This window comes from Jaculus jaculus, chromosome 3 (genome assembly GCF_020740685.1).
Source record: "Jaculus jaculus isolate mJacJac1 chromosome 3, mJacJac1.mat.Y.cur, whole genome shotgun sequence".
Lineage (NCBI taxonomy): Eukaryota > Metazoa > Chordata > Mammalia > Rodentia > Dipodidae > Jaculus > Jaculus jaculus.
The window spans coordinates 62,788,349-62,810,752 of NC_059104.1; the positions used below are offsets into that span (position 1 = coordinate 62,788,349).

At 39.5% G+C, this 22,404-nt stretch overlaps 1 protein-coding gene across 11 annotated transcripts in view; it reads right to left on the reverse strand.

Annotated features, from left to right (window-relative positions):
• Enox1 (ecto-NOX disulfide-thiol exchanger 1) overlaps positions 1 to 22,404 on the reverse strand; it is a 674,222-nt gene that overhangs the window by 87,259 nt on the left and 564,559 nt on the right. For all 11 annotated transcript variants that reach the window (XM_045145349.1, XM_045145350.1, XM_045145345.1 and 8 more), the window contains one exon: positions 16,858 to 17,042. In XM_045145349.1, the coding sequence (XP_045001284.1) occupies positions 16,858 to 17,042 (185 nt within the window). The remainder of the gene's footprint in view (positions 1 to 16,857; positions 17,043 to 22,404) is intronic.

Here is a 22,404-nt window from a genome sequence, read left to right on the forward strand (position 1 = left end):
GTACATTGGCAGACAATAAAGAAATGAAGTCAAGGACAGACCACAAGAATTCATTTCAGTGTCTGTGGCTGGAGAGAGAGAGATGGCAATGGTCAAACAGAAGGCCAGAAAGTGTCTGCAGCAAAAGTCAGTTTTGATTTACTACATTTAAAAAAAGGTCTTTTTCACTATAAATCTGGTACTCATAGCACACTATAGCCTATAAGTCAAGAGGCAATTTCCAAAAAGAGGTGGTGAAAGGGAAGGTCATTCAAAGGTCACTCAGCCACTGATTCGAGTTTAGAACCACAGAGTTGCTATATCCTGGGTATAGCTGCAAGATTACTGGACATTTGGGATCTTATACTGCAGATGTCAGAAAAGGCCGCAGAAGGCAAGAAGCCAAATGATTTCAATGGTCTGCAGGGCAGTGGCATTATTTCTATCTCAGGCTCCTCCATTGATTTGTCTGCTGGCCTCATTATTTTCAGTAGGAATAATTACTAATGAGGATGTATTTGATGATCAGATTAATTAATGGCAGAGCAGGAAAACTAATGCTGAGATAAAGCCTCCCATAGTTAAGTTTCATCAGGGTTGCTCTTTCCTGTCCCAGAAGGAGTGACTGATTTTTGCTGTTCCAAATTTAATAACTGCTGTGTGTTGCTTAGTCTAGCTCTTACTCTGCTAATACAAAGCACAAACTGGGGGCTGTGAGAAAGGCAGGAATCAGGGGGTGGATTTTGCTGATAATATTGCAATTCCTTAGCATCAGGACTGTCACAGCTTTTGTTGCTATGATGACTCTCATTCTGAGGCATTACTACTCAAACAAGCATGTGTCAGAAAGTTATGGGGTCAAGTAAAGGACAGGGGCTGTGGTCTGAAAAACCTGGGCTGGGTTCAGATGCTGCACGGTGACCCTATGCCAGTTAGTTAACACCTCTAGCTCTCAGATTCTTTTCAGATTTGTGTGTGTGTGCACATGCGTACATGCATGTGGAGGCCAGAGGTGAACCTCAGGTTTCATTCCTCAGGAGCAGTCCACCTGTTTCTGAGACAGGGTATCTCACTAGCTTGGAACTTGGAGGAGGCTAGACTTGTTAGCCAGCAAGTCCCAGGGTCTGCCTGTGGTTACCTCTCCAGTTTGGGATTACAAAGTCCAGTATAACCAGCTTTTTAGAAAATGTGGGTTCTGAGGCTTAAACTCCGGTCCTCCTGTTTCCGTGGCAAGCATTTTGCTGAGTAAGCCCTAGGTCTCAGTTTCTTACCTGAACAGCTGGGTGGGGCTTGGAGCCCAGAGCTCTTGTGAAGCTACAGTGCAGTCACCTCGAGGTGCTTTCTGCAGGTAGCCAGAGGGAGCAACCTTCCTCCTGGAACAAAGCTAGGACCAACTCTGAATCCTGAGTCTTCTTTTCAATGTTCCCAGCCTGCCTATTTTCACAGGGACACAGCAGTTAATGTGCACCTTTGCATAAGAGCTTTCCTTAGCACATTCAAACCCACAGCCTCATTTTATACAGCACAACACCAGCGAGTGTGGTGGGACCACACTCAGGTGAGGTACCTGGGGCTCAGCCAGCTGGCCATCCAAAACAGGACAGAGAATGTGTGAGCTCCCTTTAGTTTCCACTAGCCCGCGTGTTCCCCTTCTTCGTGCCCTCAGCAGCGGGGAGCAGCTTATTTTCCTTCATCTTAAACGTGATCTCTATCCTCTGACGAGATACCCAAAAGCCCACCCTTGCCAAAACCAGAGATGTCCTCTCTGTTATCTTCAAGTTCAATCTTGGTATCTTATCCACAGTCACAAGAGAAAGTGCCTTGAAAACTCCCAAGCCCCGATCAGATGCCACATAGAATCATTTCACACAGTCAGACCTCAGTAATGTAACGCCCTGAATCAAGACTGGAGAACTGACTTGTATTTCTGGTTCCAAATGGAGCTAACAGCCTCTTCAAGTGTCTCACTCTGAAGTGGGTTACTTCCCTCCTTCACATGCATGGGGAAGGGCATCTGCAAATGTCAGACTTCACACAGTGACCAGCAAACACTCCACAAAGGACTTTGAGCACCTAATCAGTTTTTGGTACATGGGCTATTATAATGCATCTCAAGGCAAGGAATGTGAAGAAAATGACAGAACAAACTGTGGGGCAGTAAAAGGGAAAGAAAGGAAGACCATATGGCAGACTCGAAGTTGGGAGGTTCTTGTGAACTTGATATTTTGTCATTGAAACCTTTTAAAGCTAGGTCTGAGAAATGCTCATATTTATGATTTTTCTGATTCTAGTAAAATGCAAATGGATTTAAATCTGAATGTGTAAAATGTCTTTGTGACTTTTTATTTCTTTCTGTGTATGTAGCATATGTAGTGCTCATGTATGTGCAAGGATTCATGCACGTGTATGTGGAGGTCAGACATTGACGTCTGATATCTTCCAAAATTGCTCTCCTTTTTTTTCTCCTATTTTCTGAGACAGGGTCTTTCACTGAACCTAGAGATCCTCCTGTCTCTGCCAGGGTGTGACTTTTACATGGGTGACGGTGATCCCATCTCCAGAGTAGTTGAAATAGAATCTATAAACACGTGGTATGACTCTGCAGCTGCAGCTTGCAAAGATGCCAGGCTTTTATGTGTATGTGTGTCTATTTATACACACACATGTTTTGAACTTTTTAAAACTTCTATGAGCCTAATAGAAGAAGCCCCTTTACACTGTAATCAGATGTTTTTGCCTTATCCAATGGTACCAAAGTTCTGGACTGATGTATGGTTTTGTGTATTAAAACCTTCATAACACTGTGAAAAAGCTTCTTCCTGAATGAAGTCATAATCAGATCATCATATATATGTGCATTACTTTCTTAACATGAGCCATTTCTGAGCTCAATGAAGGTATACTTTTGTGACAAATTACAACTTAAATTCCAATCTAATTGACTTTAGGTATTTTTTTTTTACATTCAACATCTAATATCTAGATGCTTCATAAATGTTCTCCAGATAGAATTAGTATAAAATACTTAATTTCTTCTTTTAGAAGGAGATTTTTCTTTCCCCCTTTTCTTGTTCTGTGTTTGTGCCAGTTTCCCGAATTTAAAAAAAAAAATTAACAGTAGGAAGAAGAGAAAAATCATTTGTTCTTATCAGGGCATCTTTGTTATTGCTGCACACTTTCCTCAGCTTGCCTGGACCACCCTGTCTTCACCTCTGTACCGACACTGGAGTGTGGGCTTCTCAGAACCATCAGAAGATTTGGTTTTTGCTTTTTTCCTTACTTATATTTTTTTCCCTGTCTTGTATCTCCTTTCCCGATGAAGGACTGGAAAATGAAGTGGCCAGCAGAGTCAGCCATTCATCTTCATTGCTGATTTAGGCCTCTTCTCATCACTTTTGCTGGCAATTTGTTTTCCTCTCTCTCAAAACCTTCTAATTTGTACTCTTCCTCCCATCCTGGGCTACTACCTTTACTTCAAAATGTGATGCTCTAATGTCATTAAAAAACTCTGCTTCCTCTTGATCATTTTCCACTTTCACTGCTAGTTTAAATTTCTTTCTGAAATACCTACCAGTCAGACAGATCCAGTAGGATATTGCTCTTCTCCTTCTAATAATTTCTGTTTCAGTTTTATCTTTCATCCTTTCTGTTGAAGTTTTGGCTGTGCTTTTAAGATTTCTGTAGCTGCTTTTGAAAGACTGTGTGGGTGTTATTAATGTTATTGCTTTCTCTTGGAAACTTCATAAAACTCTCTTCTTGTTCTTCCTTTCCTCATACATTTCTGGATGGCCAGTACAATTTTCAGTACTCTCATGCCTCCCCTTCCCATAGCAGATGTGGAATTTGTGTGTATTCCCTTTCTCTACAGACTCAAATCAAATGTCTGTCAATGAATAAACTTATAAGAGCAAAGCAAACAGAAAGGGAATTCCATGGAGTTCATGTCAGATGACAGACACTTCTGAGATTCCCAACTCTGTTTAAGATGAAATGTACAGTCAATAAGACCTCAGTTAACTACGGCATGGGAAGCCTCAGTTAACACATGCAGGAGGCCTGGATGCAGCAATGGGCTAACCCATACAGGTTCCTAGCAAAGCAAACCAGACTTTTCACAAGAAATCTGAATGGATACCCCTCACATGCAAGGAGCCTTGGTGTAAAAGAGAAGCTGGGGCACGAAAAGCAAACAACAAATTGCACAATTTGTAGAAATGATTTACAAACACAAAAGGTCTAAAAAAAATATAGTTTAGTATTCTCAAAAGATTTGAGAAGATACAACCATGAGATAAGAGAAGAAGACTACAGAAAAAGACAATAACCAAGGGATAAAATAAACTTCTGGAAATTATATAAATTATATAATATATAATGTATCAGCCCATTACTCAAGAGCAAGGATAAAAGATCCAGTGGAAGCAAAACCATTAGAAGAAGGATAAAAAGCAGTACCCAAGTAGATCTAGTTGAGTGGGGGTTATTACAGAGAGCAATTTAAAATGAGCAATAAGTGGGAAATGATCAAGAGAAAGCGGAGACTGCAGTCACAAACCCACTCCTCTGATTCCCATGTCCTTGCCCATGGATGTTGCTCATGCAGCTCTCTGAAACATGGCCCTCTAAGTTGACTAGGAAAATGAGGTTGCTATGCTTTGCAGGATATACACAGGTGTTTTTTTAAGGTGTGTGTGTATGGACATATATGTGCGGTTTCACATGTGTGAGGGTCCATGTAGAAGCCAGAAGACACCTGACTTCTATAATCATGTTTAAACTATTCAATTGCCCAATAAGTATCCTTTTTCTGGACAGAGAAAAGCTGTGCTATATTCCTCCCCTAAACTTACATGTAATGAAGTCTGATTTGTATATGTTAAAATCAAGATCATATTTATGACAACAGACAAGACAAAATAATGACAATGTGTTACTGTGGTACTGGTTTTAGATGACATCCTAAGGAGTGATGTCTGCCTCCTTTGACAGGATTTCTCTTGAGCCTGGAGCTCATCAGTTGGGCTAGAGTAGTTGGCCAGTGAGCCCTAAGGGTCCTCCTGTCTCTCTCTCTCCCCAGACCTGGTATTACAGGTATGTACCACCACACCCAGCACTTTACATCGGTACTGGAAACCAAGCTCAGATCCTATGCTTGTTAGGCAAGAGCCTTCTTGACTTAGCCATCTTCCCAGATCCCTCAATAGCTTTTAAGAAGTAAGTTTTACCAAGAAATTATATCTGACCCTAAGTTTTACTAACCATCAAAAGCACCAGCATCCCCACCACAGCCACCAGCATGACCATAGCTGTCATATCATTATAGTCGTCAACACAACCACAGCCAACATTACCACCACAACCTCCTTCTCCTCCATAGCTACATCACCACCACCCCTGATACCACACTTGTCATTTTTGGTCTTGATTTTAACATATATATCATTATGACTTAATTATATGTGAGTATAGTGTAAGAATATAGTACAAGCTTTTCTCTATCTCTATGAAAAAGTACTTACTAAGCAATTGAATAGTGTAAAAAAAATGAAGAAGTCAGGTTTACCTTGCTATAGTGGCCAGATGTATTCACTGATGTTTCAATTTCAAAATGCTTGTATTCATTCTATAATGTGCATTTCAAAGTCCAATTCTTACCCAATATTTGGAAAATTAAATGGAATTAGTTATATTTTACTAACTATCTTATCTCCTAATGAAGTAATAATATATTTTCTTATGGATCATAACAAATACAGAAAATCACATGTGTCCTACCTAAGTTATGAAGAAAATAATACTATTTCTCAAGGTGGTATTTATCATAATAAGTTTCCTTTCCCCATTGTTTCCTTGATTAGCCCCTGCTATGTCAAGACAGCCAAACATCTCTAGCCCTTCCTTACTGATACCAAGCTAGAATTGTAGTGAGCTATTGCTACCCTTGGGTCAATGGCTTAATGGATAGCTGATCTTCAGATGAGCTTTGCTATCACTGATAAAGTATTCATGAAAGAGCTTTATGGTAGTTCTTATTAGTCAGATGCAATTTTATGATGAGCAGTATTAATATATCTTGTTATCTGAATATTTATCAGTCCTTTCTATGTGATTTACATAGGACTCAGTAAAAAAAAAATCCAAATTTTAGATTTATACTCAAGAATATAATACTTTGATATATTCTCATAAATAAAAATATCATTTAAATTTAGTTATGTATAAACCATAATAAGATGATACACTGTTTCCTATAGTGGCTAAAAACAACAGAACACATCAACCATGACATGTGGTGGTTGACAAGGGTGCAGAATAACTGGTAATCCCATATAGTCTCCTGGCAGTGTGCCAGAGACACATACTTTGGAAAATAGTATGGGAAGTAGTTAAAAAGCTAAGCATGCTTTCAATGTGATGTAGCCATCCTAGTCCTGGGTATTTATCCAAGTAAAATGAAAAGCTTTGTCTGAGCAAAAGGCCTGTGATGAATACTTATAGCAGATTTGTCCATATTTGTCCCAAAATGGAAACCAAACAAATGGCTATGAACCAGTGACTAGATCCATAACCTGTAGATTTACCTGACAAAAGAATACTAATCAGCATACAAAGGAGTAAGCTACTTATGCAAAGAAACAGAGAGGATGCTTAAAGAGTAGGCAGACTCAGCAGCTTGCACACTGTAGGACACAGGAAAGGTAGAATACAGGAAGAAATACTGATCAGTGTTTGCTGGAACAACAGATGACTGGGAAAGGGCCTGAGGGAATGGCTATACAACTGACTGACATGCTGACTGCAGTAGTGGTAGTTGCATGATGACTTTTAGAGATTATGCGAACACTTTTTACCGAAATAAATCTAACTAGACACTTCAGTGTAGCAATCTGAAGATAAATAAGAGCTTCAATGCTTATTTATACTTAATTTGTATAACTAGAGGTACAAATGAAAGTAAAAAATGGCACTAACCTCATAGCTTTTACCATGTGACAAATAATACCATGTTACCATGGCTACAAGCTGCTATTTCCTTTTGTAAAACCTGCAATATTAAATTTTGACTCACATGTAGTTCAGAGTTAAACTTAGACACACCTGGGCAAAGTCACCCTAACGTTTTCATTTTTAGGAATCCTTCCCCATAATGATGTTTTCTCCATGAACACATAAGAAACTGTATGATATGATTGAACATATGCTAAGGGCTTAAAAAGAGAAAAATCAGAAACTTTGGTAACACTTGAAGGTAATCCTAAAAACTACTAGCTCTAAGGTCATTAACGCTCTTTATTATATTTGTTTATAGAAATAATTTCTCAAGTATAGATGGATTAAGAAATGATAACATGAAGGAGTTATGATTTAGCTCTCATATCTCCTCAAAAAGTTAATCTTTTAAGAACTTAAACACTATTTGGTGGTGATATTGGAAAGTGGTAGAACATTTAAGAAGTGGGGCACTATGGAAGAAATTTAGGTTATTAAGAGTATGTACTAGATGCTGGGGAAGCATGCTCACTGAGGGCAGGTAAACTAGGGGAAGTGCTTGCTGGGAGCAAGTAGAGGGGAAACAATGCTTACTGGGGGCAGTCAGCCACCAGGGAAGTGCTCACTGGGGACAGCTAGACACTGGCTGCCCTAGTATCCTCGTTCCTGCCATAGAGGGGAGAACAGAAGTGTCATGGAAGTCCCTGCCATAGGTGTGCCAGTGCACCTCCACAACCTACTCAGCTGAGGTATAGTGGGGGAACAGAGGCAGGTGCTACTGCTACTGAGCCCCACAAGCAAGGACAGCTTTGAGAGTGGACTGAGAAGATTCCAGACTTCTAAACCATTTCTCTTATCAGCCACTAGCCCAAAGCTTCTGACACTTGCAACCTCTACAACCTGTGCATCTGCAGCTATAATGCCATCCCACTCCACTTTGATTCAAATCTAAAACAGAAAATTCACTGGAGATTCTATACGGGCAAATAATTACTTCCTCCTTAAGAAAGTACCCCACATGGGTAGACCCCAACACATAAAGAACAATGAAAGACAACAAAGAGAGAGATCTCCCTCAGGGTTGCCTACTCCCACAATGGAAGCCTCCAAAGAAAACATAGAGGAAACAACAGAAATTGAATCCCAAAATGAAAGCAAAATAATCTATGTGACTCTGACCAAGAGATTCACTGAACAGGAAGCAAATCATCAAAAACCAACAACTGCATAAATGAAATGCACACAGCCTTCATCACTAAGCTTATCTTAATTGAGGAAAATCAGAGAGACCTCAAAAGAGAGATAAACAAATTGAAGGTGAGTCAACAAATAGAGTATCTCAATAACAAACTGATTAAGATTAATATAGACTTGATCAAATGCAAGAATGAATTCCAGGAAGCATCAAGAAAATCTAACTTCAACCTGAAATGGAATTTAACAAAGAGATGGACATGGTGCAGAAAAATGCAATAGAAAACAAAAATTAAGTAGAGATTTTAAAAGCCTTTCTAGAAGCCTTCACTAACAGAGTTGAGCTTATGGACAGAACCTCAGATATGGAAGACAAGATAGAAGAAGTTGAGTGGGAGTCCAAAGGCTTGATTAGTTCAAAATATTATTTGAACAGTACATGAGGGAATTGTGGGATACCCTAAAATGACCAAACATCTGGATCATGGGTATACCATAAAGTGAAGATATCTAAGCCAAAGGCATAGAGAACATATTCACAACATTGCTGAAGAAAACTTCCCCCTCTCTCAAAAGAGAAACCCATCCAGATATAAGAAGTTCACAGAACACCAAACATACAGGACCAAAGAAGAAACTCTAAGGCACATCATAGTTCAAACTCTTAACAATTAAAACTAAGTGTTAAAAGCAGCCAGAGAGAAATAACTTATTACATATAAAGGCAATTCCATCAGAATTACCTCAGATTTTTGAATGGAAACCATAAAAGCCAGAAGGGCTTAGAATGGAACATTTCAAAGCCTAAAAAACTATGGCTTCAAACCCAAACTACTGTATCCAGTGAAAGTATCCCTCATAATAGATGGAGAAAAGAAAACATTCCATGACAAAAGTCATGGAAACAAATGTCAGCCAAATCTACAGGAATGCTTCAGGAAATATTCCCCATAGCAGAGTCAAACAACCAACATCAAGAGCCTACATAGGATAAACACTATAACCAAAACTACAGCAGGCATGAAAATGTACAAAGTACAAAGCCCCCAAAACCCTTCAGCATGGCAGGAATTAAATCAAACCTCATAGGTGTAACTCTAAATATTAAACAGCTTAACTTACCCATAAAAAGATACAAGTTAATAGGGTGGGTAAGAAAAATGGATACTTCCATCTGTGACTTTCAAGAAACCCACCTTGTCATTAAAGAGAGACACCTCCACAGGGTGAAAAGATGAAAAATGATTTTCCAAGCAAGTGGAAATAAGAAAAAGTGGGTGTGGTGATATTAATATCTGATCAAAAAAAACTTCATACCAAAGCTAATTAAAAAAGACAAGGAAGGCCACATTTTACTAGTCAAGGGAATGATTCAATAAGAGAATACCACAATCATAAATCTAAATACATCAAATGCAGGTTCACCATATTTTATAAAGCAAAAACTACTTGATAACAAATCAGAAATAAATCCCAATATCATCATCGTAGGGGAGTTTAATATACCACTGTCATCATTAGACAGATTACCCAAGCAGAAAATCAACAGGGAAATAATAGAGCTTACCAATACCAGAGAGCAATTATACCTAACAAACACCTACAGAACATTCTACCCAAATTTTACACAATATACATTCTTCTTAGCAGTCTGTGGAATCTTCTCTAAAGCAGGTCATATATTAAGGCATAAAGCATGCCTCCATAAATTTAGGAAAACTGATGTAACTTCCTGTATCATATCAGACCACAATGTGTTAAATCCAGAAATTAAAAACAAGAGAAACCATAGAAATTACACCAGCTCCTGGAGACTGAACGACAAAAATGAATGGGTTGTGGGAGAAATAAAAAAAATTGTAAAATGATTACCCAAACTTATGGAATACAATGAAGGCAGTCTTAAGGAGAAAATTTGTAGCACTGAATGCCTTCATAACAAAGACAGATTTCACATGAATAACCTGACCATACAACCTAAAGGCAGTGGAAATAACAACAGCAACAACAACCCAATCTAAGAGTTCTAGACAGAAAGCAATAATTAAGATCAAATCAGAAATTAGTGAATTGAACACTGAGAAAACAATTAAGAAAATTGAAAAGACAAAGAGCCCATTTTTTGAAAAAAATAAACAATATTGATAAACTTCTGGCCAATTTGATGAAATGAAGAAAAAAATGAAAGAAATCTCAAATTAACAAAATTAGAAATGAAAAGGGAGAGGTCACATTAGCCATCAATGAAATTAGAAGGTATTTTTCCAAAATGACTATTCCACAAAATTGGCTAACCTAGAGGAAATGGATGAATTCCTAAGCATATATCCCCCACCCAAAACTAAGTCCTGAGCCAGTAAATCTCCTAAGAAAACCCATTATACCTATTGAAATTGAAATTGTAATAAAAAAACCTCCCCAAAAGGAGAATTCCAGAATCTGATATATTCTCAGCTGAATTTTACAAACCTCCTTCAGAGAACTGAAACCACTTTTTCTCAAGCTATTTCACATAATTGGAGAGCAGGGAATACTTTCCAACTGCTTCTATGAAGGTAGCATCACACTAATACCAAAACCAGACAGAGATGCAGTAAGAAAACTATAGACCAATATTCCTAATGAACTTAGATGCAAAAAATTCTGAACAAAATCCTCACAAACCAAACTCAATAACACATCAAAAGCATTAACCACCTGGATCAAACAGGCTTCCTCCCAGGAATGCAGGGATGTTTTAACATATGGAAATTGATTAACATAATATACTACATTAATAAACTTAAACACAATAACCACATGATTGTTTCAATAGATGCAAAGAAGGCCGTCAACAAAATACAATATCATTTTATGATGATTAAAAAACCATTGAGACTAGACATGGAGGGTTTATATCTCAACATAATAAAAGCTATAAACAAAGCACCTAAAGCCCAAATCATACTTAATGGGAAAGACTCAAGGAGTTCCCATTAAGCGAACAAGACAGGGTACTCACTCTCACCACTGCTCTTCAACATAGTAGTAGAAATCCTAGCCCAAGCAATAAGGCAGGAGAAAGATCTAAGAGGAATATAGGACTGAAGAGATGGCTTAGCTGTTAAGGTCTTGCCTGCAAAGCCTAATGACCTGAGTTTGATTCCCCAGTACCCATGTAAAGCCAGGTGAACAAAGTGGTACATGCATCTGGAGTTTGTTTCCAGTGGCTATAGACCCTGCCATGCCCATTCTCAATCTCTCTCTCTTTCTCCTTGCAAATAAATAAAGGAATACAAATTGGAAAGGAAGAATTCAAACTATCCCTACTTGCAGGTGACATGTTCCTATACATACATGACCCAAAAAACTACCATAAAACTTCTAAAGTTGAAAAATTTCTTCAGCAAAGTGCCAGGAGATAAAACAAAAATAAGCCTTCCTATATGCAAAAGATAAATATACAGAGAAAGAAATCAGGGAGGCTGTCCCATTTTCAATATCCACAAATTAAAAAAAAAAAAAAACAACCAAATACCTGGGAATAACACTAATCAAGTATGTCAAAGACCTATATGTTGAAAACATAAAAACACTCAAGAAAGAAATTGAGTAGGACATGAGAAGATGGAAAGACCTTCCATGTTCCTGGAAAGGTAGAATTAATATTGTGAAAATGGCAATCCTACCAAAAGAAATATACAGATTCAATGCAATACCAATAAAAATCCCTGCATCATTCCTTAAAGAGATAGAAAAGTAATCTCAACATTTTTATGTAATGGCAGAAGGCCTCAGATATTCAAAACCACCCTCAGCATAAGAAATACTTCTGGAAGTATCACCATGCCTGACCTAAAGCTATGCTATAAAGCTATACTAGCAAAAACAGTATGGTACTGGTATAAAAACAGACATATAGACCAATGAAACAGAACTGAAGACCCAGCCCTTATGTTGCAGTCAGGTTTGTACTGCTGGCAGAAATCACCCAAGCAAGAGCAGCTTTTGGGAAAAAATGGTTTATTTTGGCTTACAGACTTGAGGGCCAGCTCCATAATGGCAGGGGAAAAGATGTCTTGAGCAGAGGTTGGACATCACCCCCTGGCCAACATAAGGTGGACACAGTAACAGAAGAATGCCAAACACTGGCAAGGGGAAAATGGCTGTAACACCCATAAGCCCGCCCCCAACAATACACTTCCTCCAAGAGGCGTTAATTCCCAAATCCCCATCAGCTGAGAACCTAGCATTCAGAACACCTAAGTTTATGGGGGACACCTGAATCAAACCACCACACTTAGTTCAAACAACTACAGCTACTTGATCTTTTTATTTTTTATTTTTTCCTGGTTTTTCAAGGTAGGATCTTGCTGTGGCTCAGGCTGACCAGGAATTTACTATGTAGTCTTAGGTGGCCTCAATTCACAGAGGTCATCTTACCTCTACAGCTACTTAATCTCTGACAAAGGAGCCAGCAATGTACAATGGAGAAAACACAGCATCTTCCACAAATGATGGTAGACAAATTAGATAGCCACATGTAGAAAAATGACACTAGACCTACTGCTCTCGCCATGCACAAAAATCAACAGACTACCCACAGAATGGTAGAAAACCTTTGCTAGGAATACCATTGACAGAGGCCTCATATCTAGAATTTACAAAGAAAATAAATGAAAAAAAAAAAACTAAGCAATAAAAAAAAAAAAAAACAATCCACTTAAAAAATGGGCAGAGCCAATTGAACCAATGGGTGCAATAGTGCCATGTCTGTTATAGGGGAACCAACCACTCTCTAATTGGACTGGAGGCTCACTCCATGGGAGGGAACACATCCCTGATATTGAAAACCTATTACAGGGGAGGTCATGAGCCCTAGGGATGAAATGCCTGCTGGTGTCTGGCTAAATGTATATATTATGCTCACCAAACTGCCCAGTAAGCATTTTTCTTCATGCTCATAACCATATATTAATGACTAGTACTGAGTGCTTCCATGTGCTAAGGAGGTTATACATACATGCTGGTATCAACTCTGACCACGCCCTGCCTAGATGTCTATGGTATAAGGATTCCACAGAACTGAGAACTACCAAGGCACCCTGTTAGTTCATGTTCTTGGGTCTTGCTCCATTCATTCCTCTATTCAATAGATACATTTTGATTACCATTTGATTACCTGCTATGGATTGGTTTGACACACACTTACATCCATATATTGAAGTCCAAACTCTCTGTATCAAAGAATATAGGATCATTTGGAAAGTGGGTCACTATAAATACAATTAGCTAATTAGCTATGATAATCTTATACTGAAGTAGGGTGAGCTCCTAATCCTCTTTAAGCTATGTTCTTAGGAAAAGCAGAAATCTGGACAAAAGCATACACAAAGGGAAGGTTGCAGGAAAATGAAAGCAGAGAGCAGAGATATATCTGTAAAGAATGCCCTGATTTCCAGAAGACTACTACCACCAACAACTGGGAGAGAGGCAACAGACAGATTCTCCCTGACAGCCTCTAATGGAAGCCAATGTGCTGTCACCTGATCTTGAACTTGCAGCCTTCAGAATGCAAGATCTTGCATAGTTGTTGAAACCAAACCAAATCACATTACAAAAACACATTTGAAGCTTTAAATTGAAGTGTGTTTCCTATCAACAAGCAGATTCTACAAATGAATGAGAAACACCACGAATGCAATAATTCTCTTAGAGGGCTGAGGATTCCTAACACTGCCCTTTGTGGACCGACCCATGACTTAGGGTCTCAGAGCTGAGGACCCAGCTTACATCTTCCAGATGGAGCAGCACACCTCTGCCTTTTCTTGCCTTTTAGGTTTGAAACATCAACAGTCTTGAAGGTTTTGCATATTTTTTAAAAATTCAGGGCCATATTTTCTGAAGAAAAAGTGGGCCTATTGCTTGCAGTGTGACAGTAGTTTGTGAGATAAGTCTAGTGTCATGATCTTTGGAGAAATCGACAGATTCTGATGCTGGCAAGCCCCACCTTCTCTCCTCTTGTTGGGGGCATATGGGCAACCCCAGGAGCCTCACACAGCAGCTGTTATATTGTTTTCCAAGTGCAGGGACCTGAGCAATGACTATAATGACATTTTCCTGGCTGGCTCTGACCTCTAAATCTCACTGATTAGTCTAACACACACTGAGAGCATAACCAGTTAGGACTCAGAGCCAAGACTCAAAAATTGCTTTAAAATGACAAGAGATGTTTAAAACATAATTTCTATGACCTGGCCATTAGCTTGCTCACTTCCTAGTCCATGATTCTTTTTTGTGTTGTTCCTTGTCTGGCTCATGTTTCTATGGGAGTCATCTCTAATCACTAAAACCCCTTTGTAGGCAATTCAGGTTCCTGTTCTAAGAGAGAATATGCATGGGGGAAACACGAAAAGCACCCTGCACCTATCACCCCAAAATATTTCTTTAGTTTAAATAAAATCAATCTTTCTCAGAAAATAGTGGTTGGGTTTGTACTTAGGGGAGTGATTAAAGTCACCTATGTGTAATGGTGATAATTTATGCTTTATTATTCTAAAATAACTCAAAGGTTCAGAAACTTGAAGAATATCACATGTAAACTGATGTTCATTGACACAAATCAAGCTATACCCTTTTGAATTAAATCTTCTGCAATTTCATATATACATATATACATATATGCATTATTTTGATTTTATTCATCCTAAATTCCCTTCCCTTTTCCCTCTCCCCTCTCTCTAAACTCCTTTTCAACTAATCTCCTTTCTACTTTCATGTCTTTTTGTATGTGACCTACTAAGTTAAATTAGGGTCATTTGCATGAGCGTGAGTGGGGTGTTATTTCCAGTGGCCACATCACTGACGAACACAACCTCCCCTTCCCCAGCACTATACTGCTAATCGCTACTCTAGGGGAAGACCATGTCCTGTGAGTCCTTCCCCCATCCAAGACTGGATATTGACAGGCTCAGTGAAGTACCAGAATCCACTGCTGCTCTCCACTCATGAATGAGTATACCAGCCATGTCTTCCTATCCAGGAGGCAGCACTTGACAGCACCCTCTCCAGGCTTTAGCTTTTTATTTATTTATTTATTTATTTATTTATTTATTGAGGTAGGGTCTCACTCTAGCCCAGACTGTCCTGGAATTCATTATGTAGTATGATCCTCCTACCTCTGCTTCCCGAGTGCTGGGCCTAAAGGCATGCCCACACCCAGCATTTACCTTCGGTAAGTGTGTGGGTGACAGAGGCTTCTTCCCCAGGGATTTCTCTGTGAAGGAGAGTCTCTCCATTCTCTCCTCCAATTTTCTAACCAGAAAAGAGAATTTTCTTCTGGCTTAAGTCTTTCAGTTCACCTTTCTTCTACTTGCCCTAAAATAAACCTTATAACTCAAAATTTACTCTTTTCAGAGTGCATTTTGTCAATTCTTTGCTAGTAGAATAAGGATTCAAAAGTTGGGGTTCACAAGTCTAAGACCTCCTACATCATTATGTAATCCCTCTCTTGACCCAAAAAACCTACATTCCTAACTCTAAGCCCACAGCTACCACCTGCTTTCCAAAAATCACCATCAATACTATGTAGTTTTGACTGAGCATGCGGGGCTGAAATCTCACATTCTTCAACAGAAGCACCACACTGCCCTGTTTAAGTTACCTGCTCCCAGGTCTGAGGCCCATTTATTTCATCAATGGTCATTTCTTAAACCTGATTATGTGGGAGATAGAAATTGGCTAGACAAGTTAGGGTGACAGGATCCCAAAGTGAACAGCTTTCTTTGACAAAACATGGGAATTGTTTAGTTCATTGCAGATCAGAAATGTCAGAAGGGTCTGGCCTTTCTCATCTCTGTCACACCCTTCTGAGAAGGCCCTTTCTAGAGAATTAAGATTTCCGGGAAGATTGCCCAGAGTGCCCTTTTCCAGAGATGGTGACTCCAAGCACCTGATGCCAGGAGTAGCCTGGCTAAACCAGCTGCCCATCTATGAGGCTCATAAATACTCCGACCTGAGGCTCTTGGGTGGGCTTTTCAAATGCCCTCTTGCCTCCCTGGGGCAGAGCTCTGCCTTGCTTCCTTTTCTTATATTCTGAGCTTAAGCTCCCTTCTCTTACAGCTCTAAGCTGTTAAAAAAATAAATAAATAAAATAAAAAATAAAAAAACCTCTTTGCATTTCATCCTCTCGTCCATGGATTTCATTCATCAAATTCTTAAGACAAGAATCTGGGGACACCCCAAAATTATTGGTGAAGAACCCTAAAATTATTGTATCAACATATCCTTAAGTATAATCTTGAAGTAGGAATAGTCATCATTTATATTTGCACTGACCTTAAAAAACAACGTCTTTTATGAAAATCTGTTGTCTCTCTTGGAACTTCAAAGTTCTAATTGCAAAACACTGTTATGCGCCACCAGTAAAGACTTGCTGGCCACACATCATGAGGCTGCACTTCTCAAGCCACCTTCTTATCTCCCACTTTTTGCTCTCCCACCTGCAGGGTGTTTTTCTTCAACATATTTCTTTATCTTGGCTCTTCTCCAGACTACTTTTCCACAAACAGCTACTAGCCCTTGCCTTTGCTATGAACTTAGCTTGTTTGCTATATTCTCTCCTCCTTTACCCTTTCCAGCAAACGCTGCTGCTCTGCTCCCACTGAGAATGCGCGCTTTCTCAAACACAATGGCATACACACATGCAGCCCGTACCTGCTGCATGCCTTGCATGGTTTGCTGTAGGAACTGTAGCTGTTGGTCCTTTGTGAGGTGCTCCTCTGTTCGGAAGAGCTGTTCTTTTTCTTGCTTTAGCAGCTCCACCTCGTTCCTGTAGGCATCCAGTTGCCAACGCAGACTGTCATTCTCTTCTTTAAGAGCATAGGCCTGAGCGGCCAGGGCTGCAGGGCAAAGACAAAGAGTTCAGGGATTTACCTCCCACCTAGACTAAGAGCCTCACTCAGCACAGCCAAACCAGCTCACAGAAGAACATGGATGGCTTTGCCTTGTGGCTCCTTATTTAACAGTTAGTGTAGATCACTGCTTTAGGATTTTTAAGATTTGTTTCTGTGGTGCTAGCTATAGAACCCAGGGCCTCATACATGTTACACAATTGCTCTACAATGAACTACAACCGCAGTCGCTCTTTTGCCCTTTTCATGTATTCAGTTTGTTTTATATAATTATAACATATTATACTATTATTATATAATTCCCATCTCTGGACTGCTCCCCTAGCCCTGGAGGCCCTCAAGAAGCTGGTCATGATGCTCAGGGATGAGGATACTCAGAATTCCCGCACAATCACATCCATGAGTTATTCTCTTAGGCTACAGGATTGCTAGAGTGCTGCTCTTTCAAAGAAGCAGCCACCCCACAGGTTGAGGCAAGCAGCAGCCTCCCAGGGGAGAGAGGCATTGATATGCGCCCCACTCCTCTCAGCTCTATTGCTGGGACAAATTGCACAAATTGTTTTCTTTCAGAAAGGCAACCTGCTTCACCCAGAGATTAACAAACTCTTTTCCTCTACAAGGCTGAGTGATTAGCCAACTCCCCCAAGAAGCCTGAAAGTCCCAAAATGTAGACTGACTTAATTTACATTATCATACATTTACTTCCTTCTGAGAAACCAAGAAGGTAGCTCACTCAGAGCCTTACACACCTCAAGGTCTCAGAAACAGCCCAAAATGAAGTGTACTGAGTAGTACAAAGACGGAGGAATCTCTTCTCCTGGTTCCTGTCTTCTTGTTTTGTGATCCCTGCATGAATAATGGCTTTCTGGGCACTCCCACAGTAGTTTTACCAGGGGCTTCTTTGTACAAATGAGTCACTGAATCTTCCCATCAAGCCTAGGACACAAGGCGTTCTGATCCCTTTTAGAACTAACTAAAATGACTCCCATCTTTGGACTCTGATTGCCATTTCATTGTAATCTTCTGTTTCCCAAAAGTGACCCAACCACCCCTCCCCATTATCATTTTTGTGGAATGGCTCAACCCACCTTTAGACTATCACTTCCCTAAAGTGCCCCAAGCCCTGAGGCAAGGTGGACTGCTCTGCAACCATGGAATTCCAATGATCCTCTCCCGCATCAAGTAAGTATTTCCTAGTCTGTAAGGGAAGTTGTTTCTGACCTTGCCCGATTAGAGCCCTTCTCAGCCATTCCCAGATAAAGCCTGTATTTCTTTCCCACTTTCCCCGTGGTTGTTTGAATGTACAGCCCCATTCAGGATTTGATTAAAATTTGTAATTTAGATCTAAAACCACCTGGCTGGAGGAGGTGTCATTGGGCAGATCTTAGGGCCCAGCCCTAAGGTGTGATGGTGGATTTGGTCTAAAGATATGCAAAGTGCTGAGTTCTGCCTGGAGTTCCTGTAGTGAGCCTGCTTGTGCTGGTGCTGGTGCTGGTGTGGGTCTCTCTCTCTCTCTGCTCAGGCCTATGAAAGTGGGCCAGCTTCTCCTGCCATTGTGGAACTTCCACTCTATTTTCCATATATCCCTTCCTCCATAATTGTGCCTGGTCTGAAAGTGCATCTTAGTGACCTGAAGCTGCCTGCTTCAGTCCCCATTTCTATAATGAGAGTCATGAACCACAGAGAAGGTACATGACTTGGCTGGTGACAGCAGAAGCCATCTGCAGACATGGGTGCCAGCTCAAAAATCTTAGTCCTTGGTCAGTGCACTATGACAGTTCATGTGGGTTTTGTTCTTAACTGTTCACAGCCTGTCTTCTAATCTCCTCTCTTCAACTAGTGTTCCATTGTTTTTCCTCTCATTCCAAAAAGTCATTATTTTATTTATTTATTTTTGGTTTATCGAGGTGGGGTCTCACTCTAGCTCAGGCTAACCTGGAATTCACTCTGTAGTCTCACAGTGGCCTCAAACTCCCAGTGATCCTCCTACCTCTGCCTCCTGAGTGCTGGGATTAAAGATGCTCACCAGCATGCCTGGCCATAGAAGTGAAAAAAAAAAAAAAAAAAGGCAAAGCTTGTTCCTAGAAATTTCTTTATAGATTTAACTTCTGTTATATAAGGGTATGGTGGCATGTCTACTAAGCTTATCCCCATGCCCAGCCTGCCAGGTCCCATCTGACCAAGGGCAGAGTCCTGTGTATGCCACCTGCAGCACAGTGATCACAGAGCTTTCCTGAGGTGCTCTGAGACCTTGGTGAATTCTCTCTGCAAATATCAAACATCAAATTATGTTAATAATAGTTTAACAGTTAAGTGTTTTCCACTATTCCACTTTGCAAAATGATAATGTATAGTACACATTGAAATACTAATCAAACAGAACATGCAATTAACCAGAAAACTCCCAACACCAAGCCATTAGGGATCAATTAGTCAACAAACATTTACAGCATACTTCCCTCTACCCAGGTCTGTCTGGGCAACTTATATCACAAAAGAGAAGACAGAATATGCCATGTCTTTCCATTTCTACTGAAATCTAATAAAATAAGACACACTTAAAAGGAAATTAATGCATTTAAAGGAAGGAAGAGCAGCATAATGCTTGGCAGATAGTAGGTACTCAATAAATGTTGATTGAATGAATCAATGAGAATCATTGAATCAATAAGCATCAGTGTATCAAGGTACATGACAGAGGGTCTGAATCACATATACTTTAGAAAAGAGAAATAAAAATACATACTGAAAGAATAAAAGTATGTTTTGCAAGGTGGAAAACCTTAGAAGGGTGGAAGGGTAGCAATCTCTCAGTTGGGAGCAAGATCATAAGCAAAAGCTCCAAAGTGGACTGTAGAGATGGCTTAGTGGTTAAGGCATTTGCCTGCGAAGCCAAAGGACCTAGGTCCAATTCCCCAGGACCCACATAAGCCAGATGTACAAGGAGCACATGCATCTGGAGTTTGTTTGCAATGGCTAGAGGCTCTGGTGTGCCCATTCTCTCTCTTCTATCTCTCTTTGCTTGCAAAATAAGATGAATACAATTTTTAAAAAAGCTCAGAAGTGAAAATTAGAAGACAGCTCATTTAGGGAAGGAATAAGAGAAGCAGTGAGAAAATTGAGCCTGCCCTGGGCTTGATGAGTATGGTGAAGGTCAGACTCAATAGGGTGATAGAAGGAGGGTACCTGAAGGGGTTTGGGCAGTGAAAGGACATGGTGAAACTGGTGACTTTGTAAGATGAGTTTAGCAATGGTATGTGCTAGAGGTTGAGGAGAATGAAGAGAAGAAGTTTTATTTGGTGTATATGCATTTGCAAAGCTAAAGAACAGGTACATTTACACATTTTGGAGACTTATAAAATCAGAAATGAGCCAGGGCTTACCTAGAAATGTGAGCTACACTGTGTGGCTAAACTTCAAACCTTGTCCACACCCTGTGATACCAACTCCTGGCAACTTAGCTCACCAACCCACAAGGAAATGTTTATGAGGCATTATTTGAAAGAGGGATGTTGTAATAGTGCAAAATTACAGAAAATGCAAATGATGAAAAAAGTGTTGGCACTACACAAGCACATTACTACATTTAGTAGCATTCAAAGACACTTAAGTCATTTCCTTAGGAAGCTCTACTTGGCCCCTTTTCAATTCAGAGTGGCATTTTTATTATCATAACTGATAGCAGGTGTTTGTGAAGAAATCGATTAGTATGCAGGGATGGAAATTACATTTTCTAAATGAATTGCATAGTCTGCAAGATATGCTGAAATCTGTGTAGCAGAATGCAAGCAGCTATAAAGCATGTGCCAGAAACATTATTTAAATAAATTATCTGAACATATATACACGAAAGTGCCATCCATTATTTTGGGGGCTGTCCTACAAGCCTATGGAATGGTTCTGTTAAGTGTTCTTATTCTTGACTAAGCCAGGACCACTGTATCGGCCGAGCAGGATGTAAGGCTGCATGAACTTCTGGAATCACAATGTGATATTAGGATATGTGTTTTAAAAGAAGAACAGAAAGAAAACAGCAGTAATTCTCCCCAAGCAAGAAAAAAAAACAATACCATAACCAATTCCATCACCATCTTCTAATCAGGGCATATAACTGATTTACATTCCTGATTAAATAATTTCAAGCCTCATATTTAAAACAAATCTTGCTCATTTATATGGCAGCAAATGGGTTATCTTCTAAAAGGTGAGAAATTGTGTCTTGACGCCACTTAACTTTAGACCACCTGTTTCTCGTTTATAAACATGACTCAGCCTCATACAGCTGCCGCAAGTCTACCTCTTAGACAAGGCTTCTAGAAGGGGTTGTGTTATCCTTCTTGGACTAGAACTCCAAAAGAAGATGAATTCACTGTATATCTTGGGTAAGAATTTTCAAGAAGCGTACTATGTTCCAATAAGTGAAATATTTAGCTAAGAGACATCCATGTGGACTACCAATTTTCAGTTTAAGAAGGAATATAATGACAATACTTTATCTGTGAACATAATTAAATCATTTGGTGACTGTAAAAGCTTTGGTGAGTCTAGTAGGGTGGTGGATTGTTATCATTTAATCCCCCAACATATCATTTATTGAGAAACCAAGGCAAGGAATCACAGCATATACAAAAAGGGTAATTACAATATACTCATGCATTTATATAGTTATGTGTACTCACTCTCTTAGAAAATTCTGGGTACTGAAATAGTCTGAACAAAAGTGCAGCAAAAACATTGGAAAAACCATGCTAAGCAATATTGCATTACATTTTAAAAATTAGCGTTGAACTGGTAAAGCTACCAAAAAGTGAAACTAGAATGTGAAATTTAATACAAAGACTAAACTGCATTGCTGAAGAAAAGGCTTAAAGGCCTTACATAGCATCCCATTGTACCCTTTTCTTGATTCCATATAAACTTCTTTATATTAATTATGGTGACAGTAACCTCCTCCTCCATCTCCTGTTTTACGTACTGTGTTTCCATGGGGATATATAATGGCATGCTTAACTTCTTTAAGTAAATAACTTGGTGAAAGCCCTGAAATCTCTCTTACCAGGCTGAGCCAGCCTCAGAAAAATAATTAGCAATATATGAAAATGTAGTTATTTTGGGTTGTGTCCCAGTAAGCTGACAGTGTGTTAATATCTTTACCATGCTCAGACAAGATGCAACTAAATAATAAAACACTATAACATATTGTTGCTAACAGTATCTAGGTTTCTCCAGAAATCACAGTCTTTGTGTATTTGAATTTTGCCAGATGCACTCCTGAAATGCTAGGAAGCCACCTCTAAAGTATGTATTTCCTTTCCATAGGCCAAAAAAAAAAAAAAAAAAAAAAAATCCA